Below are 24,358 nucleotides of genomic sequence, written 5' to 3' on the forward strand. Positions count from 1 at the left end.
CATTCGTTATGTAGCTAGCCCACCCCAAGTATATACAAGTCGGCTTGCATTAACGTGGTCAGATATTTGTCTGAAACTCAGCCTCTTTTCCTACTCTGATGGTCATTTGATCTTAATTCTGACATCTCAGATTTACTTGGGGTTATGGATGAGTTTTCTAGTCAGTTTCTCAGCCTGATACTGTTGCATGGATCTACCACAGCAACTATGTCAAGGGGGGGGAAGACATGCACTTCTGTAAGCTACTGATGATTAGAGGCTCCTGTCACACAGTTTTAATGGAGGAGATCACAGCCCATCCTCCTGACTATACTTATGGGTTGTAGTTTGACTATAGAAGGTAATGATTAAGCTGTCCCCCATGCAGGTAGAATGGTATAACCCTAGTTAAATGCTGTGCCGACTGAATCATGGGATAGATGTGAAACTGAAGGTAAAAAAAAATAAATATCATATCTATCTAAAGATAGTGGTGAGATAGGCGAGGGGTCCGAGACTGAAAAAAATGCGTTTTTGCCAGAGTGGCCCTTTAAACTATGATCAACTGTTTAACTTTATTTAAGGGAAAAAGTGTTGCACCAACATCTTTTGATCCAAGATTGGAAAAACTTAGTTCAAGTGATCTATGACCATAAGTACATCATGCATGATGATTGGTGACTGCAGTCAGGTGATCCTCCCAGCATTCATAGCAATAGTGAAAACATGGCCACTACCAGCAGCAAAGTGGGTGTAATTTTACTACCCAGCCTGGTCCCCAATCTTAAATTGCGTCTGCTAAACTAAGTTCAACTAGTTTGATTGGCCAAAATTGGAGGATTAAATTGAACCTAGATGTGAGCCACGATCACGGACTGAACCATGTTGGTGCAACAGTTTTCTACTTTATCTTACATTAACTCTTGTTGATCCCTGATAAACTCTGGTGTAACTGGCCCCAAGTGTAACAAAACACAAATAAGAAAACTTAGAGGCATTACATAATATGTAAATTAAGGGGAAATCCAGCCCCCCTCCAAAAGGCTTTGACCTATGAGCACATAAGTAAGATTTTGGAATTTAAAACTTTATTTTTTTTTCTTCTTATAACACAGTATTTCCACTTCCCCTGTGATCCAGTGCTGCAGGTCCGCTGTGGACATGTTTGTTGTTGATGAAATCATTGAAAGTCACCTGAAAGCAGGGTTACCACTCTGAACTCCTGCAAGCATGGCGCCCATGATGTAAGCGTAGATGCCAGAATAGGTGATGCAGCCAGCAGGTGACTGCTGACACCGGGAGCACAGTGGGGCTGCAGTACTGGCTGGCCACAGCAGAGGAACAGTAAGTACTGCCCTTTTTTAATGGATCTGGAGCTATTTGGGGAGGAGAGATTGTTGTCCAGTAATTGGACTATTCCCTTGAAGGGGCGATCTGGCACTACAAAACTAAATCGCCTATCCTTAGGCTAGACCCATCAATATCAGACTGGTGAGGGTGCTAGGAGCCAAACCCTAACCAGTCAGCTGACTAACAAGGGACCAAACCTCTCATAGGAATAGACCATCATTTCTTGTAGCCACAGAAGGCACCTTAGAAGCCAGAAAACATTTAAAGCAGCAATGATTTCAATGGGTTGGAGATTAAATTCTCTACATGGTGCAAATGAATGTGGGTCAAGTTTTGTTCTATTAGAATAAGAAGTTTTCTTGATTTTCCCTTTAAGCTAAAGGGGTTCCATGGTTTTAACTGTTGGTGTTCACAGAGCTTAAACCAAATAAGCTCGCAATTTATAAAAAGTGTCTAAAGAGTAATATGTGCATGAGGCAAACAACTGCTGGGGTCACATTAGTGAGCTTGTAAATAGCAAAACAAATTGCCAGGTTAAACTGTAGCGGTCATTTATTCTTTATGTACAGAATAGGCTAAAACTATATTGCCAAAATGCTTAGAATCACCTATTCTGTACATTTAAAAAATTAAATGACAGTTACACTAAGGCTCGTTACTGTGAACACATTGTAAAAAAAAATCATCAACACGGAGCAAAATATACAATCGCATTGTCCCAGTACCAAGAAAAACCAAAGACATACCGAATAGAATCCATGGGTCTTCTCTTCCAAACTTGCCCTATACCTTAAATTACATTTGCCCAGATTGTGTCTCCACAGGCATAGAACGCCTTTCAAAAGGTTTACTATAAAAATAAAGCTTTAGTCCTCATTTTTAACACAATCCAATTCCAACAAAATTGGGACGCTATGTAAAATATAAATAAATGTTAAGAAAAAAAGGCAATGATTTGTAAATCTCCCACAACCATACTTTATTCACAGCAGAACATAAAATACATAAGGGGGAAAGGAAGAATTTTTTATTTTTCATTAAAAACAAACAAAAAAAAGTAATTCATTTAGAAATTGATGGCAGCAACACATCTCACAAAAATTGGGCCTGGGGCAACAAAAGGCTGGAAAAGTAACTGGTACCAATGAACACAGCTGGAAGGTCAGTTTTCTACTAAAAGCCTCCCTCACATGAACGTGGCAAAGCACCACAATTTAATATGGTTGCCTTTGCCGTGTTTTACTTTAGTTTTGGTCTGCAGCAGTTTTTACTATTCATCATTGTCGAGGTGCGCTAAATGCCCCAAAATAGAACAGACTACGCTTAAAAATTGCGGTGCTGGAAAGCGCCGTGATTGAACAGCTGTCTGAGGCGCTCCATTGAAAACAATGGGAAACTGACCGCGTTTAGCACTGCGCTGAAAAAGTCGTTTGTGTGAGGGAGACCTAAGGCAAGTTTTCTAAGGTCAGTTTTTAAAAAAGCATGTTAGAGAGGCAGAGTCTCTCAGAATCAAAGATGTCAGAGGTTTACCAATCTTTAAAGTGCGTTTAAATATCGTGGAACAATTTCAGAAAAATGTTCAATGTGAAATTGAGAACACGTTGAATATTGCAGCATTTACAGTATATAATATCCAAAGACTGAGAAACTCCTGTTCACAAGGGACAAGGCTGAAGGTCAATATTGGATGCTCGAGATCCACGAGCCCTCAGGCGTCACCGCATTAAAAACGGGCACAATTCTGTAATGCAAATCGCGGCATGGGTTCAGGAATACTACAAGTCATTGTCTGAACATAGTTTGCCAGGCAATTCACATATGTAAATTAAAGCTGTGTCAAGCGAAGCAGCAGCCACACAACAAAATCAAATATCGATATCTTCTATGGGCCAAAGTACATTTAAAATGTTCTGAGGCAAAATAAATAACTGTTCTGTGGTCAGAAGAATCAAAATATGAAATTCTTTTTGGAAACCACGGACGCCGTGCCCTGCAGACTCAAGAGGAGAGGGACCATCCAGCTTATCAGCAGACAGTTCAAAAGCATGCATCTATGATGGCATGGGGTTATATTGGTGCTTATGGCATGGGCAACTTACACATCCTGAAAGGCACCATCAATGCTGAGCAGTATATGGAGGTTTTAAAACATATGCTCCATCCAGAAACACCTTTCAGGAAACGCCTTAAATATTTCATATCACAACATGGCTTCTCAGAAGAGCAGTCCGGGGTGAAGCGGCCGCCTGCAGTCCACACCTTCCACCAAGAGCAAACATTTGGCACATTAGGAAACAAAAAATTCAACAAATATGACCGAGAACTGTTGAGCAGCTAGAATCCTACATCAGACAAAAATGGGATCACATCCGTCTCCCAAAACTCCAGCAATTTGTCTCCTTACTTCCCCAGATGTTCAGGGACATTTTCTTGCTTTAAAACTAAGTAGGGGATGCTACACAATAGCAGACCTGGCAGATTATTTATTTATTTTTTTTAAGATGTGTCGCTGCCATCAATTTCAAAATTAATTCATTTTTTAAAATAAAATAGAAAAAAAGGTCTCCCTTCCCCCTTCTGATGTGTTCCGAGTTCTAGTGTGAAAAACAAATCTGGTTATGAGATTTGAATATTTTTGCCTTCTTTTTTCTTTACATCTACTTACATTTTAAACAGCGGCCCTACTTTTTTGGAATTAGTGTTGTAGATATAAAACACTTTGCGTAGGGTTCCTATGGAAGCATTTGGAATTTGTACAAAATACAGGAGAATATGGACCACACAGACACATATGTACATGAGCTCGGATATAACCTGACATATGAGTCATGTACGTTAGCCTAAAAATGAAGGTGAAGTGCTTTATGTCAATATTCTATCCAGTTTAAAGTGCAAGTGCGCTTTTCAATTTTTTTTCTTTACATGTCACAGGACCATATTGAAAGTTTTGATTGTTGGGGTCCGAGTGCCCAATCCCCCACCTATCGCTAGAATAAAGCGGCTGAATTGCTCACACAAGTGCTGTTGAAGATCGGCTCCATAGAAAGTCTATAGCGGACAATGACAGCGCTCAAATTAGAACTTGGGCTACTTAATTTTAGTGAATGGTGGGGGCTCAGCAAACAGACCCAAGCAAATTCAAAGTTGTGACAAGACCCAGTCAATCACTAGAACAAAACAGTTGAAGCACTCTTGAGCACTGCCACTGCTTACTAGCTGTAGACTAGCCCATAAACTTTTTAGTGAGCCCAACTTCCACTAGTAAGCAATGCTGGCGCTTGGGTGAGCACTTCAACTGCTTTGTTCTAGCAATCGGTGGGTGTCTTGGCACCCCCAAGCCCCAGTGATCAATACTTAACAGGGCTAAAAAAAAATGGTTAAATGACACTTTGAATAGGTTGCACTTTCAAAAAGTGACAACCCTGTGGGTGGCACACTGGTGAACATCAGTGGTTATCAATCAAATTTGTATAAAACCTGAATTATATAGAATTTTCTTACAGAAAAGCCCAAAGGTTTATAATTTACAACTCAGTATCATTTTACTTACCCACCTACGAATGTTCCACCAACAGAATATAGTAAAAATGCTAAATTAGTTAACTATGCAGAAAGTATATTAGGGAGGCCCATTATGTCTAATGCATTATGACCTAATGCATGCCAATAATTAGTTCATGTTAGTCCACTTTCAGACAGGTAGTATGAATACTAAAATGAACCATATTATGGCCGTCTGAAACTGGCCTTACACAAAGCTGTTTTTATGCAAGTCACCTATTTTGTGTAAGAAATGTGTTTCTCCAAACCGGTCACAACTAAAAATTACACAACGCACAGATTTAGTATCAAGCTTTATTGAAAAAAACGAAGACATTACATAGTGCAAAAGTACATCCTCAGGTGTTTAAAAAAAAGTTAAATTGCCCCAAGCTATTGCAAATATAAATGTTTCATTTATGATTTAATGTAGGAAAATGGAGGTCAATATGGTCAGTTGTCTAGTGGTGATCTGTTTAAGGCCTAATGATTTAAATGTCTATCATATGAAATGCACTAGACGAAATGTAGAGAATGCAACCTATTAATGTACAGCACGCAAATGAAATGGCGCTGCAATGTACAGACAGGCACACTGGGAAGCTAGACCAATGCAGATCCTCATGGCCAGATCAATGCTAAGTAATAGCAATGGGAAAACAATATATGCTAAAGGCAAAATTACTGAAGGTATTCCTAGTACATCTAGGCATGTCTAAGAAAATACTTAATATGGCACTTCCTTGGAAAAAAGATTTTCCAATGTGATCTGCAATATGTGCCCTTCTTGCAAGGATATCTATTATAAGGGATCAAAGCCAAGTGTTTAACCAGTTGATTGACGTTGGAAAGATGAAATGAATTCCATAGGGTGAGAATCTTACCTTTCCTTCAAGAAGCATACAGGCCTCTGTTCTCATGAATGTATAATACAGTTTGAGGGGTTGATACCCGAAGAGACCAAGGTCTCAAAAGTTCATATGTTGTTGATTATGGTGGCCAGCATGACTCAGCAGGAGCAGGACCACTGCAATGGAGCTCCATGCATCCTCTTCCACATGACGTACATGGTTTCCTTGACATTACCCTGCAAGCTTTGATGGCATGGCTTCTCTCAGAAAGATGTACCCCGCTGCCCAGATGCTCATTTGGAGTGTTTTTATACAAATACTGAGTGTTGTGAGCTGCCTAGGAGTTATATTCTATAAACAATGTGTTTTGTTTACAGGTTGAGATTTAGAAATTAAGTGCAAATATAAAATGTGTGGTCTGGTTGCAAAATCATAAAGCTGGAATGTCATGAACAGACTGATTATGGTCAGTCTTTTTGACGTCGATCAAGGCCGCTTCAGTATCTTTTTTTTCTTCCATTCATTATGTAACTAGTCTCCCAATATATATGTGTCGGGCATTACGACCTTTATTAGTTATTCCTTTCTAAATGAAAAGTCCTGGAGTCCTTCTCTTCAGTTGGGTCATGTGATCTCATCATGATCACCTAGGAATTGCTTGGCTTCGCGTTCTCTCCAAGAATCACTATTCCATTCAGCAGAACCTCCTATATGATAAAACTGCACGGATTGTACCACACAGGCTCTTCACAGGGCCTGTCACAGGTATAATGAAACAAATGACAGGCCATCCTCCCTGACTGTATACTCATAGCCTTTAGCTTATTTAGGGGAATATAGAGGGCAATGACAATCACACAGTTTTTCCAGGAGGCAGAGATAATGCTGGCTCATGTGTTGCTGTGCTGAGGCATCATGGGATTGCTAGCACAGCATACAGAAAGACAGCAGGGGGGGGGGGGGGGGGGAGAACTAAAAATCAAAATGGTATCTGATAAGTATGAGACGGTAGGCTGCACTGCACAGAAGTGACTGCAATATACATAGGTGACGTCCAAAATGGATATACAATAAGATGAAAGGTGCAAGGATGAAAAAGTGTCTTTACTGAGTAGCTCTAACCTTCAGTGAGCTCTACAATTTCAGCCAGCAATATAAAATGTCTATGAAAGATTAAAAGGGGGTATTCCAGGCTTTTTTTTTTTAAAGAATGACACATGCCCTGGATAGGTCAACAACAGTTGATGGAGGAGGGTCTGCCACTTGGGATCCCCATCCATCAGCTGATCGTCAGATCATCAGGCCTGCTGTCAGTGCAGTTGGCCAGATGGCATTCTCACTGATTAGAAGAGAAAGTGAGAGCACTGGCTTCACTCCCACTGAAATCAATGGGAGTGCCGCACTGCTATTACACTTTCTACTCAGGACAACACATGACACCCTGACCAGGAGGTGTAGGAGCAGCGCAGTGCTCCCATTGATTTCAATGGGGGTGAAGTTAGCGCTCTGACTTCTTCCTCTGACCAGTGAGGACAGTGTCTGGCCCACTGCAATTACAGCGTGACGGACAATCAGCTGATGGGACAGGGGTGTCAAGTGGTAGACTCAAACATCTGATGACATGTCTGAGGAATAGACATCAGTTAAAAAAAACAAAACAGAATACCCCTTTAAATACTTCCTAAATCTCTGCGGCTATGGTTAAAGGGGTTAACTCTGAACGACTTCAGTGTAAGTTGTAAAAATTAAAGTGGAAATTACCATTTTGCCAGTCTATGGTCCATCAGGATACACTCTGCTAAAGAGAATCCCCTTGCAGGTTCAATCAACCTTTACAAATATCCTGGCTAGAGAAACTGACTGCTTGCATTGGTGGAGGGGGAGAGATGCAAGCTATGCAGATAAGGTGAAAGTCAAAAGGCATGGCCTTCTACATCCTGAGAAGGATAGAGCATCTAGAACTGGAATGGACAAATCCTTAGAAATCAAACATGTTTTATCTATTCTTGTATTTGTAAGATTACCTCTTGGATAAGTAATGAATTTACGGCATTTGTAAGATATATGGAAAATTTTTTTAGAGCACGAGTCATTACCTTGTAAATGAGTAGAAATCAAATCAAGTACATAACAGTATGTGAATTACGACGCAGCAGACGTAGGCTGCCAATAGACTTCCTCGGTGGCTACAGCAGGCCTGCTGCTCACTACAGCTCATATCAGATTCGGATCATACAAGTAGATTAGAAGAAAGTTGTATATGTAGTCTGTTAATGCATCTGTATGTTTAGCACAAGCAAACCTGCCTGGTAAAACAGTGTGCACTGTGGGTGTCTAGGAAGCCCCTGTAATAAGGCATGTACTGTAGACATTCACACGGAAGCACCTGCATAGAAGAACCCACCCTGAACCATTACAAACACTCAGTTTCCACAGAACTTTACTACAAACATCCAACTTGATGAAGGTGTATAAAGATTTAAAATACATGATCTACATGAGGATATCAAGTATATGAAGACATTCAAAAGCATGTTAAAAAGGGTTACCTCCGTTTGTGCCTCCCCATTGGTGCTGCAGCTTATCTGTGTGGCTTGGGGCAGGCTCGGTACAGAATCAGCCTTTTTTTCCCATTGGAAGCTGACAATATTAGTCCCTTCTTGCTCTCTCCCTCTAGGAGTCTTCTCAGCTATACTGCTATGAACTGCAGAGGTGGCTCCTGACTAAGCAGGCAGAAAGTTATTTCTATTGTCTGCTCTGTAGTGAATGGAGAAGGACTATACAGAGACCTGGGTAAGTGACTGAGCGTGTCCTCTGGCTGTCAGCATATTAGGCAGACCTGCACATTGCTATACCCACAATGAACACCAGGAGATGCTGTACTATGTAAGTAAATGTCACATTTCACTGTGTGTGTTTTTAAAAAAATGTGTAAATGAGAAATTATGATCTATACAGTGAATACATTTAAAGGTCAGCCTTTCTTCTGGAGCAAGCTTTACATAGAAGTGTCTTGTTATGCAAGTGTATGTATAGTCTAAATATACATAAATAAGCAAAACAGTTGACTTGCACATCCATAATCTTAATGGCAAAAAACTCAAAATGAAATGTGCCGCCAACACTCACACAATCCTTAATGAAGCGTGTATTCAACACTAAGTTACAGATAAAGTAAAATTGTTATTGCTCATACAGGTTTAAGTTTGAATATAAGTTCAATCATGTACTTAAAGGTAATTCCAGTTTGACTTCTGGCATAAAAAAGTCTGATAGGTGCAGGTCCAACCACTGGGACCAACACCAATCCAGGGCGAGGGGCCCTAACTTTTTCTGACCCGGCTGTATGTGGTAGCTGAGAATAGTTGGAAATTATGGAGCATCCAAATGTCCACCACCGTTTCCTTAACCGCCGTAGTAATGAATGGGAACAGAAACAATATAGCACAGCGAGCCGTGCTTATTTTTAATTCCCCTTCAATTCTATGGAAGTTAAAGACACTGCATAGCCCAGCAGCGTTCTGCTGTTTATCTCCCCGGCCACCTCGCCGGTGGTCCCATCACAGCCATGTATGACAGACGGGAACACCTTATATGTAAAGACAAAAAATGGCTTTTTCCATGTAAAAGATCATATCTCGAAGTATGCTTACTTTGCAAAATTAAATTGCTAATATTTAACCATTCACAATAGGCAACATACCAAATGCTTCCAAACATAAGGCTTGTAAAATTTGTGACATACTAGAATAGCAGAAGATGACGGCACTAAACCTACATGTGTAAATACTAGGGAGGCCATAGTTGTCAGTGTAATCTCTATTATCCATTTATGGTGCTTTTTTAGGGGGAGGTTTTAGGTTTCAAGCGCATTTCAGTTACTTTCACTTACAGCAGCTCAATGATTGGCGGGCACTTCACATGTCTACAACGAGGCAGTTATTGGGCATCCATAGAAGCCGTTAACGTCTTGGAGAGAGGTGTTTAAGCAATCTAAGACAACCCCTAATCTCAAAGGCTTCTCAAGTCTATGATCACACGGAACGGATACGGTGTGGAATGTCCGCTGCGGAATTTTCAGTGTATAATCTGCAGCATTTTGAAATCTCAGCTAATTGAATGAGTTTGTGATTTTTCGTCTACACAGAGCGGTAAATACCCGATATAATTGTGCTAGCGGAGCACATTACAATGTTGCAGAAAAGCAAGGTACTAGCGGCTTTTTCTGCAGCAGAACTTAACAGAGGTTATATAGAGGAACAAAGTAACAGAGGAAAATCTGCATAAACAAACGGAAATAAAAATTGGGCCAAAATCCGCATAGAAAGCGCCACGAAATCAGCAACAACTTTATGTCTGGCAGATCTCAGGATGGTTTACCAACTCCCCTATGGAAATTTACCAACTCCCCTATGGAAATTCCACAGTTTATCAGTCCCGTGTGAACATAGCCTGGAATATATAAAGTGTCTCCCCCCCGCTCTGAAGACGGTATAATCTAGTACTAGACGGTACAAAGCAATTCTGTAAAGCAAAAAAACTAAACAAAAATCTTTCTACACAGTGAACCTTACGGATAGTAAATTGTGCCTCTAAAACCTCATACACATTCTGCTCAGACAGTACTTGCAGGCTTATTACAGTACCATTATAATATTCAAAAACGATCACTCCAGTGAACATATGATCTCCTGATTTAGATACTTTCAGTTGAAAAATTCTCAAAAACAGACTAACTTCCTGAACAGCCAATCTAGCTTCTACAGTATCCGAGGGGCTGCAGTTATCCTGATACAAGGACACTAAACAGTCTGTAAAATCATTCTTCTATCAAGTCCCTGTAACAACCAGGAACAGACACCTAAAAATCATCATAAAGACAGACTTACCGTGATGTGGATTCATTGGCCCGGGAGCATTAGTTGGCCCTCCTTGAGGAGCAGGCCCAAATCCATTTCCATTATCATCAGATTCCATATTTTCTCTTCCAGCTCCAAGAGATAACATATTTCCTTGTGACACATCTGAATCATTTGATGAAGGACCTGCTGTAGCTAAGAAACCAGATGTTAATCAAAAAGCTCCCAGTAGAAATCAACCCCTCAAAATGAGAACAAGTGTTTAAAATGGCCAATATAAATAAAGAGTGCCGCGGGCCTTATTCTTTTTTAGCTTAGGAGTTTGCAGTTATTATAGCGTCTTTACAATTTTGTGGTTCAGTTCTCTTAAAGTCTGCACCCCCAGACATACCAGCTACTAAGCCTAGCAGTAAGAGAAACCGTAGCAATAGAACATAGTCCAGGTGCCATTACACATTTTCTTATAGCGTTACATAGTGTTTAAATTGCAGAATTCCAGTGCAGATGCCAAAATGCCAGGGTTTTTTTCATGTAAAAAAAAAAAAAAAGTTTAATTTCATATTTCTTTCCACCTTCAATGTGACAAGAGTTATCTGTACAATTCCATTGGAAAACAAGTCTTTAAAACACCAAACCTAAATAATGGGGTTGCGCAAGTGATTTTTCACACTCTTAAATTTGGGGGTGCGGTTGTGTTCAGAATTAGCCAACCACATTTAAACTCCTGATAAATAGTAGTCAGCACTCTGCTGCCATTATTTACAGCGATTCTAATTTCCCCCCATAACACGTCAGGCAAATCCTAGAAGAGCCGAACATTTTCTTAGTTCGTCGGTAAACATCTTACAGCACATCAAAAGGGATCTGATTGTTGGAAGGTGTCAGGAGAAGGGGGCCAAGACATGTCCAAGGCATTATATATACACCATGGGACACAGTGAAGACGTCAGCAAGAAGGGGATTAAATTTGGCACAATGGTGACATCACCAAGAACTGGACATCCCTCAAAAATTGATGAAAAGACCAGAAGAAAACTGGTCGGGGAGGCCGACAACATTAAAGGAGTTGCAGGAGTTCTAGTGCATGTGACAACTATCTCCCGTATTCTTCATATGTCTGGGCTGTGGGAAAGGGAGGGGCAAGAAGAAAACATCCAGGCCTGGGTATGTTCTGACAAAACCTCCCATCACGGCTGTTAAAAGTATGTGGGAGAATGGGTTACGTCCGATGAGACTGGGGAAAACCTGTTGGCTATAATTCGAAAAAGTATGTTTAACAGAAGGAGGCCAGATACAAGATATGTACTGCAGGAAATGCCCAATCACCATTTGACTCAATAGCATGCAGTAAGCCAGATTGCTATATACTCAACTCAGGGTGGGGGAGGTGTGACTGCCAACAGACCCAGCCTGCACTATAAGCATGGATACCAGGAAGACAGTGTGCACCTGAATATTTTTGCTCCTCTATATAGCAATCTGGCTTATTGCATGCCATCAGGTCAAATGGCGATTGAGCCTTTCCTGTAGTATATATCTTGTATCTAGCCTCTTTCTGTGAGTTATGCTTTTGAGCATTTTTTCTCACCTCTGATTTTTGGAAAATGTTTGGCCAACACTGCGTATCAGCAGAAGACCACAATACCCCCAGAGTGAAGATAGTAGAGGCAACATTATGCTTTGGGGCTGTTTATCTGCTCCTGGAACTGGGGCTTTAGTTAAGCTGGAGGGGATTATGAACAGTTCCACATATTAGTCCATGTTGGCACAAAAGCTTTAGGTCTCTGCTGAAGAGGACTTTCACCTTTCAGCACAACAATGACCCGAAGTATATCTCCAAATCACCACAAGAATGGCTGTGCCAGAAGATTATCAAAGTTTTGTAAATGCCCAGCCAGAGGCTAGACTTGAATCCCATTAGAAACCAGTGGGGGTAGACCTGAAGAAGGCACTACACATGGGATCCCCCAAAATCTGACACATCTGGAAAGGAAGACTGGGAAACGTTGCACCATGCTAAGACACCTACCCCAAAAAACTGAATGATTTCTTGATGTACCCTTTTGACTGACATCCTAACAAGTATTAGTTTTACAGTGTACACATTCATGCAACCGCATTTTAGGTTTTTTTTTCCATCCTAAATGATTTCAGCTTGTTTTTCAATGAAATTGTACAGATAACACATTGAAGGTGGAAATAAATCTGAAATGATTTATCTTTTCCCTTTTTTTAACATGGTGTGTAGACTTTTTATATTCACTGTGTCTCAAAGATTAGACACAAGCTTTAAAAGGGATCAGAGTTCAATTAAAAAATAAATAAATAAAAAAATCTTCCCCATGTTCAAAAAGAAAATGGTGAATACCTCTCACAGCTACCGGAATAACCCCGGCAGTTCCAAGTCTACCCTGTGATGTACTGTTAACAGGCTGCTGCACTAGGTTCTGTAACTGGCTGCAGCAGCCTGTGACGTCCAGTACACACGCTGCAGCAGCCTGTGACGTCCAGTACGTCACATGGGGAGCTTAGTGACTGTGGTACAGAACATGCGGAGAGTCGGGAGAGGCATTAGCCATTTTATTATGTTTGGGCTTCTGGAAGATACTTAACCCTTCGCAATCCAATTTTGGATTCAGGGTTTCCTAGGGGGATTTCTCTGTCATTATACAATGGTGCCATCTGCTAGCTAGAGCCAGTACTGCGGTAGGGGACATGCTGGAGAGGTCCCCGACAGAGCGGCCAGTAATATACAGTAAGAATACCCTGCTGGACATCTTCAGATATCGGAGCTGTACAGCCTTCAATCAGAATATCTGAAGATGTCAGACGGTGGATTGGAAAGGGTTCAAGAAAAATTAACTGATAGCACCATTAAAATATATGGCTACCTTTAGTAGGGCTGGGCAAATTAAATTCATTTTGCCAAGTCAGTGCCTCACAATTTAGAATTTGGCCTACGAGAACATGGCTAAAACAGTGTGTGGTATCAAGCACTGTAAGAAGTGGGGTGCTGCTAAACTGTATGGAAAAGTGAGTTTAGCTAACTCCCCACGCCGTAGGTTAGCGACAGTGTAGGATCGTTCAGTCATTCAGTTTACTATATCAGTGAATGAGAACGACTGAACAATCGGTGTTTAAACTGATTAGTGAACGAGCCAACGATTTTTGTGCTTTTATAAAATGAGCAATGAATATGCAAATGAATTATCGCCCAAATCGATAATTGAACGATCGTTGATTTTCTCTGGTTTAAATTATTCCATGTAAAAGGGCCTTAAGGTGTCTATATAATTAGATCATCAGTTGTACCTGCCAATTTTAGAAGGCCTGGCTGACCATCTACCATGTATGGTTGGATTTCAACTTGCCCAATCCTGTGTTCTCATGGAAGATAAGATTTCTCTCCCCATTGAGAACACACGCTGAGCATGCGTTTGGCCAGCAGCTATCTAAAACCTGTATGGTCACCTTTAGGTTGCAGACTAACATTAGTAGATATTGCGGAGAACACTGGTATCAGTTGTCAATCTAATATACACTCCTTGTAGAAAAAAATAAAATCAATCAATCAAGTATCTAGAAGAAATTGTCATTTTGCTGCAAAATTCTACAGATTTGCAAGTGAGAGTTGTGGCGTGATTACATAAATGGTCTTGTCACCGGAGGCCCTAAAAGTGGTCCCCACTCACCCACCCCACGGTCTATAAAAGGCCCCTTGTGTGTAGTGACCTCTTTCCACTTGTGTAAAGCTTGTTGACCACTAGGCACCTCTACGACGCAGAGAAGAGACTTCACCCAGTTTGAAAGAGGGGCGCATTATTGTAATGCGAGAAGCTGGATGGTTGCATTGATGAATTGTCCCCCACCGGGCTGTTCTGACCAGACTGTTAGGGGGTGTTGGGACCAGTGGATGTGTGAGGGCACACAAGGTGACCGGGCTCAGGATGTCCCACAAGCAGCTCCAACTGTTCTGTTGTCCCCTATCCAGAGACAGATGGCGCCATCGTTACAAGCCCGTGTCGGTCGCAATCATTTCCAGGCATTTGGCTGAACAACATTTGGTCATACGACGCTTTACGGTTTTGTTTGGGCACAGAAGACGGATGTGTACGGTCAAGAGACCTCACGTTGAGCGCCTTTAATCCTGCCTTTGCTGTGGGGCACGCTGTCCTCACTGCCGGAGTGATATTCTGGGGGGCCATTGCATATGACAGTCGGTCACCCCTAATACGGATATGCAGGACAATGACAGCTCAGCGATATGTTAGAGACATCCTGCAGCCACATGTGTTCCTCTCATGGCGGCTTCCAAGAGGCAATAGAATAATGCTCAGCGGCACACACGGGGGTCACAGGAAGCCCCCACAACATTGTCACACTTTTGTGGCTGCCAGGACACCAGATTTTATCACCACTAGAACATGTATGGGACCATCTGGGACATCAATTTTAAAACCTTAAGAGTTTGCACGATCTAGAGGCTTAGTTACAGCAAGTGTGGACAGATATGCCATAGGATACCATACAGAATCTGCATGCCTCCATGATCACCCATATCACATCTTGTATCCAAACTAGAGGCGATACAACAGGGTGCTAGAGCCTCCTTGCCCTCCCATATCACATCTTGCATCCAAACCGGAGACAGTACAACAGGGTACTAGAGCCTCCACCCCCATCCGTATCACATACTGTATCCAAGCTTGTGGCGGTACAGCAGGATGCTACAGCTTCCATTTGCCCCTCGTATCACATGTTCTATTCAAGCTAGAGATGGTACAACAGGGTATCAGAGCCTCCAAGCCCACCCGTATCACATCTTGTAACCAAGCTAGAGACAGCACAACAGAGTACTAGAGCCTCCATGCCTACCCGTATTACATCTTGTAACCAAGCTGGGGGGGGGGGGGGGGGGGGGGGGGGTACAACAGGGTACTAGACCCTCCATGCCCCCTGTATCACATCTTGTATCCAAGCTAGAGGCGGTACAACAGGGTACTAGAGCCTCCCTACATGGGGTCAGTTCTCTACAATAAATAACCCTTTTGCTCGGATATTGTAATCACACAGAAAGTTTCATTTGATTCCGTCTAGGTGCTTGATTTTTCTTGACAAGGAGTGTATATTAAGCCCTTGTAAAGTCTACACGTGTGTATCAGAAGAAACGAGGATTAAACATTTTGATTTCAATACACCAGATGCCATTGTTCTGCTAAGTGTCTTGCCTTTCCACTGAAAAACAAGAGGTCCCTCATCATTGTAAACATTGCTCTATGCAGAAGGATCAGAGTTTCAACATAATCAGCATTAATTGCAGAAAATGTGTCAGGAAGGTTGTCTACTGGTCATTTGTCATTTTATTCAATTAGAAAGCCTTTTAATACATGCTGACTGTGGAAATCAACAAATGCTTTGGCCCAATAATCTCAGGATAAAGGTCCAACAATCAATTGAACGAGCAAATGGAAGAATTATATTAACTTTAGATTTCTGATCGCACCAATAAAGCAATGTATAAAATAAAGTAGCTAACCCAACACAGAATTATTGTTCATTTAACATAAATCACCCAAACTCCATAAGCTTAAAAAATATTAACCATGATGTTCCAAAAGGGAAGTCACTTACAGGTTGGGATGCCTAATCCAGATACGGGAGGAGGAAGAGATAATGGAGGAGTCATGGGAGGGGGCATCCCCGGCGGAGGAAGAAATCCTGAAGGGCAGATACAGTGTTAGAAAGAGAAATGACAAGTGATTGAAATAGTTGTTCAAGTAATGATGACCCTTTTGCATATTCAAACACACAGCACTCCTGAAGGAGGGGGCTATTTGGGAATTGCAAAGTCTTAAGGCCCATTTAGACAAATATCGTTCAAGAGATGTCTTTTGAGCAATAATCGTTGTGTGCCTTTACAGCGCAAGATGGTCGCTTAAACGTTGAGCAATCACCTTGCTCTCCGAGCGGGGTATACAGAAGACAAGTGGGGCCGCTTGTCTTCTGCATCCAGCTGTTCTGCATGCCCTAGAACACAGCTGGACCGCTGTGCTCTTCATTTTCACGGAGTGCTCAGCTGGTATATAGCCGAAAGCTCCGTGCGGAGTATGAAGAACACAGCTGGACTGCTCTGTTCTTCCTACCCCGCCTAAGTTCAGGGAGCGGGATACAGCTGAAACAATAGTATCAGCTGTATCCCGCTGTGAAATCCTGATAAGGCTCATCATTGTCTTTCAGCATGACTTAACGAAAACTGCACGATGTCAGTGCAGTTAGACAACGATTATCGCTCAAAAGACGGCTTTTGAGCCATCATCGTGTCTAAATGGGCCTTTAGGTTTTACGCTGTTGAATGTGAGAAGAAAAATTTTAGATTAAAATTTTGCAGGTCTATTCGCCTCTTGCATTAACTTGCATTGTAATTCTTCTAAAGTGATTTTTATAAAATCAAAATGACCGGTCATTAGGAGACCCACTCTGTACAAGTGCCATTATAATATATACCTCTCGCTATATTTTTTTGTGTAAATTGGCTCCATATACAGTATTTCAGTTCAACGCTGTAGATATAAGAAACCATTTAAAATGTTTGCTTTGGCTGGAAAACCTCCAACACTAAAATTCTATCTAATTGTATTGCATGTGGTTAACACTTACCAATTTGACACCAGTTAATGTAAAAAAAAAAAGAATCAGCTCTACCGTAACAATGTAAAAAGATTGTAAAGAGTTAAAACCAGTGGTGCGCCTTTGCAACATGCTTATATCTTAATCTACGCACTGTCTCTGAATAGTCAATACTTAATGCTTCATCAGATAAATTGGAAACAGGACCGCTGATCAGCTGATTGCTGTGCAACTTTAGTAAGAAAAAAAGGTAGTCTCCAATTTAACCGCTTGAGGGCACTGCCATTTTATGCTTTTCCACTCCCCTATTTAATGCCAACCCTGCCCCCCCCCCCCCCCCCCCCAGTTTATCTTTTCTCCTACCCGCTTTCAAAGCTATAACTACATATCTGTCGGCACGGCCATATTAGGGTTTATTTTTTGCAGGAGCTAGCTTTTCTTTTTTTAATGTAACCATTTAAATGTTACCATATAAAATCGTGAAAAACTTAACTAATTGGGGTCATATGGGAAAAGGCAATTGCGCCACTTAGGGGTGTTTTTTTTCCCTTTTAATTATTGCGTACACGCTGTGAAAAAATTAAATCTTATCTTTAGTTTATGGGTCAGTATGATTTACTGCGGTACCAAGTTTGACTAGTTTTTTGTTTCACAACTTTATAAAAAAAAATTGTATTGTAGCTAGGACAAACGAATGGCCAAATAATATCTTCTTACAAGCAAGCCATTCAGGGGATAGAGGAAACTCCCTATTCTGTCAAGACATTTAAATGCCGCTGATAGAATAGACATGATCATGTGAACAGCTGAGATAGTTCTCTCCAATTGTAGCTGGGTGTCAACTGCCAAAGACCATCGACAGTTGCTGCATATGGAGCGGCCGGCATACTGACTCTGCACATATCCTATGTACATCGGATGCTGCCAAAGGGTTGAGCATAACTACAAGTTGCATTCCAAGTAGCTTTTACGGGGCTCACTTCCACTGAGAGGTGAACTACAATCAGCCATGACGATGCATCATAGTAGTATGACACGTAAAACTGAATGCAGATTACTAAAAGGCCAAAGAAAAACTAAGTGTTTAGCGTGTGCATTCTTCTTCTGCTACAACATCACGTTTTTATTTCTATGGTATGCATTTTAAATTAAAAGTAATGAAGGTGCTACTGGCCATTCTAAATCACCTCACCCCATAGCAAGTTTTTCATAATGCTACACAGAGCTCAGAATGATTGCTAAAATGGAATTATAAATCATTTGTATTCAAAAGATGCCAAAATACTTCATAACTTTAGCTTGGAACCCTGGTACCCAAATCTATCATGCATGGTCCTGTACACTGAAGATCCTGCAAACATTGCGTTTCTTCCACACAGATGCTTGCAGTTTACCTGGAGTTACTGTATAGAAGTTAAACAAGAACAACTGACATTTAGTCTGGAGTTTTGCAAGAAGGTCTAAGTGAATCATTCACTGGTCAGTATTCCTACCAAACGTATTAAGAAGCTTGCGTCTCAAAAGATCTGTTGCATTTGATGGCACCCGTGTTCCAGATTGAACCCTTTGTCAGCTCCGGGCTGGCGTAGGCTTCTACTATAATTGTGACTTCTGTACAGCAGAAAACTGGCATACAAATTATAGCATATGTCCCATTGTGTTTATGCCAATATGCAAAAGCATTCAACTGCCAGATATCTGGAAGCTGATACTACACACAAACTGCCATGTGATTAATGAGGTATTGGTTAATAGTCGCCAGCAAATTTAAAGGGAACCAGTCATGACCTTCAAGCCCCATAATGTGTTACGGCAGGGGTCCCCAACTCCAGTCCTCAGGGACCACCAACAGGTCATGTTTTCAGGATATCCTATAGTAAGAACACCTGTGGCAATGTCTAAGGCACTGACTTTAATTACATCACCTGTGCAACACTGTGGAAATCCTGAAAACATGACCTGTTGGCGGTCCCTGAGGACTGGAGTTGGGGAACACTGTTACGGGATTCAAAGGTCAGGTAATGGGGAGGGACGTTTTATATTCACCAGAAGCCCTGTTACTGCGCCATCAAACCCCCCCCCCCCCCCCTCGATGTAGCTGTTCGAGGGCTTTTTGTACCATATAATGTAATGAGAAAGTTTTAAAAATTTTTGAAGTGGAATGAAAGGGGAGGAAAAAAAACAAAAACACAGTTTATGCTTTTTTTAAAAGTTTAAAAAAAACACAAACATTTACTTTTCCAATATTTTTCTTTTTAGTCCCCATGGGAGACTTGAACTTGTGATTGTTTGATCGCTCATACAGTGTTATGTAATACCAAATAATGTGGCAGCTTAGTATCTATCAGCTGCGAAGTATTGAACCTGCACATAGATAAGGTTTGTATAGGGTGCCAGTACCACAAGTACGTGTAGTGCACCATGCAGGCTTACAGCCTATTACATCCATACTATTAGACTATTGTAATAGGTTACTGTAGGGACTTGCAAGACATTAGGACCATTGAAGCGGGTTACACACTTTGGGTATTTTGGCCAAACTATTAACCAATAACTCATTAATTTGCAGAAGCAGTTGGGCCTTGAGGCCAAGGGCCCTTTTACACAGGACGAACGGTCAGTCCAACGATGCCAGACAGAATGACCCAGTAAAGCTCACTCCTATGCTGTTACACAGGGGCGAGTATCACTGGCATCGCTCAGAGCGCAGCTAGCATGGAGGTGGGGTGCTTTCTCTGCCACGGTCATCTGCCTTTATTTACTGTAAGCAGACAGTATTCAGAACTGAACTGCCGTTTACACTGAATGGCTAGTCGTTCAGTTTTCAGCATGCAGAAACTGAACAACTCTCATTCAGTCTGCATGCATTTACATGGGACGATTGTTCAAAACCACGTAGGAGCGCGGGGTTTCGAACAACTCTTAATAGTTGTCCCGTGAAAAAGGGCCTTAGGGGAGCCCAGGGTGCAAGTGCTGTGTGTAGCATACTTTGATGGTGTTGGCAGCCCTCCTTATCTAATAGCATGGGTGTAACTAACAGGCTGTAAGCATGTACTTGTGGCACTGGCACCCTATACAAGCTATAATACTAAGCAGCCACCCCCCAATGCATGGTAGTGTGAGGGGTTGTTGATCAGTATTTTGCACCTGTGCTACCTCCCCCGTTCAGCATTTCTGCCTTCTACCTTTATATCAGTAAGTATGGATGCTTTTTAGTGAATTGTTTCAAGGTAACCACCACCGCTTACATTTTGTTTCCCGTCAAAAGTGTTCATAGCTTTTCAGCTAAAATCAGTCACGCCAATTCCCCTCAAACCTGTCATCATTTAAACATCCTTCCATGACCTTGCCCCCTTAATGAAGCCACATTACTTTCTACTGCAATAGGATAAAAGTAAAAATAAAATGTCACCTACAGACACCTATATTTAATATGCTGTAAGTCACATTTATGGGGTAAAAAAATTACATGGCGCTGGTCAGAAATGAACTGTTCTTACCTGGTGGCATCTGCATTGGATTAAATCCTGGCCTCATAAAAGGTGGAGGGGGAACACCTGGAGCAAACCCTGGGGGAGGTATGTTTATAGGCCCTGGAAATCCTGGGACAGGCATTCCTTGAGGCAAAGGCATTCCTTGTAATGGTGGCAATGATGGTGGAATAGGCAACCCTTGAGGGGGAGGGACCCCCTGGGGTGGAGGCAAACCCTGCAGAGGTGGTAAACCTTGAATAGTAGGTAATGCAGGACTAGGCTGTAGAGTTGGAACTGCTGGTACAGCTGAAAGAGGCGGCACAGATGGCACAGGCTGAGGACCTGGCTGATTATGCAAGAGAAGGAAAAAGAAAGAAAAAGTTTGAGAACAAAAACATTATACAATATGTACATTACTTGTGCAGTACAAACCTGTACAGCTAGAGTTGTCACATGAAAAAATATATGCAATTATTGTCAAAGCAGTAGGAAGTTTGAGGAAAACTTGTCCCCTTTTGGTAACTTCTACTTAAACGAAAAGTATAGCTTTTTAATTAAATCCAGATAAACATTTTTTATTTTTTAAGTTTGTTTTAATTTCCTGGTTGTAGATTTTTTTCTTCTTTTCTTCTTATAGCCTGTATATGACTATGGGTGGGAGTAGCAACCTTGCATGAGCTGCATTTAACAGCATTTACAGAGATGCTTAACAGCAGAATTCATAGGCTATACAAACAATGGATAAGAGGAGACCCAAACTTTTTGCCTTAGAGCAATCATTCCTACTCCTGACCTACAGCTATAAACTCTGCTGCAATCGAAATCTAACAAAAAAAAAGTCACTCACCACCGCCATCGGCTGACGAATCTGAAGGGACAGCAGCGGTACAGGTGGTTGTAGATTTGAAATATTTTCAGCCTGCGCACTGTCAGATGCCCCATTTTGAGGTGTTTCTTTACGCTCTGCCTTTTTAGTAATAAAAGCTTTCCATTCTTAAAAGGGAAGGAAAAAAATTAGTAAAAAGCAAAAAAAAAAAAAATTAAATAAAATAAACACACAGTAATAAATGGGTCATGAACCTGCACAAAGAGTATCGTTATCCAGCATTCCTCCTTCACAAAGTGCCTCAAGATCCTCAGGTTTGACTTTACTCCATGGTATGTAGGTGACTCCTATTTCAACATCCCAATATTGTTTATATTCCGCTTTAATCCCTTTGTTCAATGCCCACGCAATCTAAAAAAACAATGCAACGAAGTGATAATGGAAGAAATGCATATTAACCAAGTCTGTTAGGCCCAAAGCCCTCGGCCGTATTTGCACTGCGGGATCCCGCAGCAAAATACTCCCCATAGGACATGCTATGGAAAATGCTTTTCCATGCCCACGGGCGAAAATCAACTGCGATTTTCTACATGCGGGGGAAAGTCGCAACATGTCTTATTCTAGTGTGAGGCTCGCACAGACTGCTTCCACTGCAGTCAGTCAATGGAAGCCGTCCGTCTTGTGGCGAGCTGCAGTGGATCCGCGTCATCGCCGGACTCTCTGAACAGCCATATGCGGTGGCGCACCAGCTAGCACATGCGCATAGCAGAATGACAATTTCAAGACAGGTACATGGAGGGGGGGAGGGGTCAATGCCAGGGCACAAGGTCTGATTCCACTGCAAGATTTCGCAGTCAGAATCCAACCCAGCCATGGGCACTCGGCCATAGAAATCTAAACCTTGCCTGGGATGTTAAAGATGTGTTTGTCTCAATACCACTATTCTTTCAGGCTCACACAGCACTGCCCAGTCAGTTAAATTTAAACTTGTCCTTCACTTATTACAACATATGCATTACCCGATACGAATTGTATGCGTTATTCAATGTGTTCACCAAGGCTGAGATTAGTTTAACCCCTTAGCGATCCAGGACGCACAATTACGTCATGGAGATTTGGGGTTTGTATGGAGGCGGCTGGGGGGGGGGGGGGGGGCTTGATCCAGCTCCATACAATGTGGGTGCCAGTTATTCCCTACAGCAGACACCCCGCCCGCAACAGCTCTGATCAGCATTGCCGCTAATCGTAGCCGTTAACCCTTCAAATGCCACAATTGATCTTCGAGGGTCCCAAACAGCCCGGTGATTTGAGTGCGTAGTGTCGGGGGTTGCCACTGCAGATTGCCTGTCAGATCGCTATATAATGTAATACTATGGTATTACACCATACTGAAGGAGCGATCAAACCATCTCAAGTTCTTGTTCCCTATTGGGACTAAAAATAAATTTTAAAATCAGTTAAAAAAAATAAATAAATTTTAAAACGTTAAACTCTTTTGCATATTTATAAAAGAACTAAATTAAAAACCACCAAACACACATTTAGTATGGCTGCATCCATGAAAGCCTGATCTATCAAAGTAATGCATTATCCCACTCGGGTGAATATCAGAAAAGAGGAGAAAAAAAAGGCAGTTGCAGTTTTCTTGTTCACATTATCTCCAAGAAAGAAAAATGAAATCAAAGGCGATCAAAAAAAATTCACATGTACTCCAGAAACTACAAGACGTGTGCAGAAACTGAGCCCTCACATGACTAGATAAAAAAAAAAAAGAAGTGTTATAGCGGTTAGAAGATGGTGTCAGAAAATAGCTTTCAAAAGATACTTTATATTTTAGAAATACAGCAAACCACCCCCCCCCCTTCCAAAAAGTAGTAGTAGTGACCTACAGAATAAAAGTTGTGTCAGTTTTGCAGCAGTGTGTACGCCGTAGAAACAAGACTATCCCCAAAGATGGCAGAATTTTTTTCCCCCACCATTTCACCCCACTTAAGAATTCAATAGTTTTTTAGTAAATTATATGGTGCATTAAATAGTACCACTGGGGAAACAAACAAAAAAAACCCCTGCGGCGATAATCCGGCCGCAGGGAACGTAGTGCACACTATCCATAGCATTGCTATGAAAAGCGCAGCCCCCGCGCCCACAAGCGGAGAATCATAGCGATTCTCCGCTCCCGGGCGGCAAATTGCAGTGATTCTCCGCGGTGAGCCTGTCAGATAGGCTCACCGCGGAGTTCCGTCTGCCGGCTCCTGCTCCCAGGCGGCGGCTCCTGCGGCGGAGAGCCGCCACGGGATTTTGCAACACCTGTGAACAGGCAACCTAAAGGAGTTAATAAATCATCTATCCCATATCTATCTATCAAACTGTCCGTCCGTCCTTTATGTGCTACTAACACCATTCATCCGATCGCCATGAAACTTTGGGAAGTTGTTGAGTACACACCTGGGAAGATTACTGGCATAGTACATCTATCCTATGATAAATGGCGCGCGTGCGAGCATCGCCGACAGTTACCCCCCCCACCCATCCCACGTAGATCGTTCGATTTCCATCATTGCCACTAATTCTCTCACTTCCCAATGTTATAGAAACATGAAATTTGGCACGAGCATTGATTATGTCATAAATAGGAAAAGCGAATGGGTCCCAACTCCATTATTCAATTCTAAGCGCAAAAGAATTAGCGTCCAAATTTTATGTACGGAATCTAATTCTCTCACTTCCTGATGTCATATATATATATATATATATATATATATATATATATATATATATATATATATATATATATATATATATATATATATATATAAAAATGAATGTCTGTCTGTCCTTTATGCATTACTACAC

General features: G+C 41.6%; 1 protein-coding gene across 2 annotated transcripts in view; it reads right to left on the reverse strand.

The window, feature by feature from the left end:
- SCAF4 (SR-related CTD associated factor 4) overlaps positions 1 to 24,358 on the reverse strand; it is a 109,424-nt gene that overhangs the window by 40,399 nt on the left and 44,667 nt on the right. The window contains exons 15-19 of one of the 2 annotated variants that reach the window (XM_066599068.1): positions 21,760 to 21,916; positions 21,530 to 21,672; positions 20,707 to 21,025; positions 16,211 to 16,297; positions 10,610 to 10,774 (exon numbers count right to left, since the gene is read on the reverse strand). In XM_066599068.1, the coding sequence (XP_066455165.1) occupies positions 10,610 to 10,774; positions 16,211 to 16,297; positions 20,707 to 21,025; positions 21,530 to 21,672; positions 21,760 to 21,916 (871 nt within the window). Of the gene's footprint in view, positions 1 to 10,609; positions 10,775 to 16,210; positions 16,298 to 20,706; positions 21,026 to 21,526; positions 21,673 to 21,759; positions 21,917 to 24,358 lie in introns of both variants that reach the window. The other variant, XM_066599067.1, reaches the window with a different exon arrangement.

The sequence above is a fragment of the Eleutherodactylus coqui genome, chromosome 4 (assembly GCF_035609145.1).
Source record: "Eleutherodactylus coqui strain aEleCoq1 chromosome 4, aEleCoq1.hap1, whole genome shotgun sequence".
Classification (NCBI taxonomy): Eukaryota; Metazoa; Chordata; class Amphibia; order Anura; family Eleutherodactylidae; genus Eleutherodactylus; species Eleutherodactylus coqui.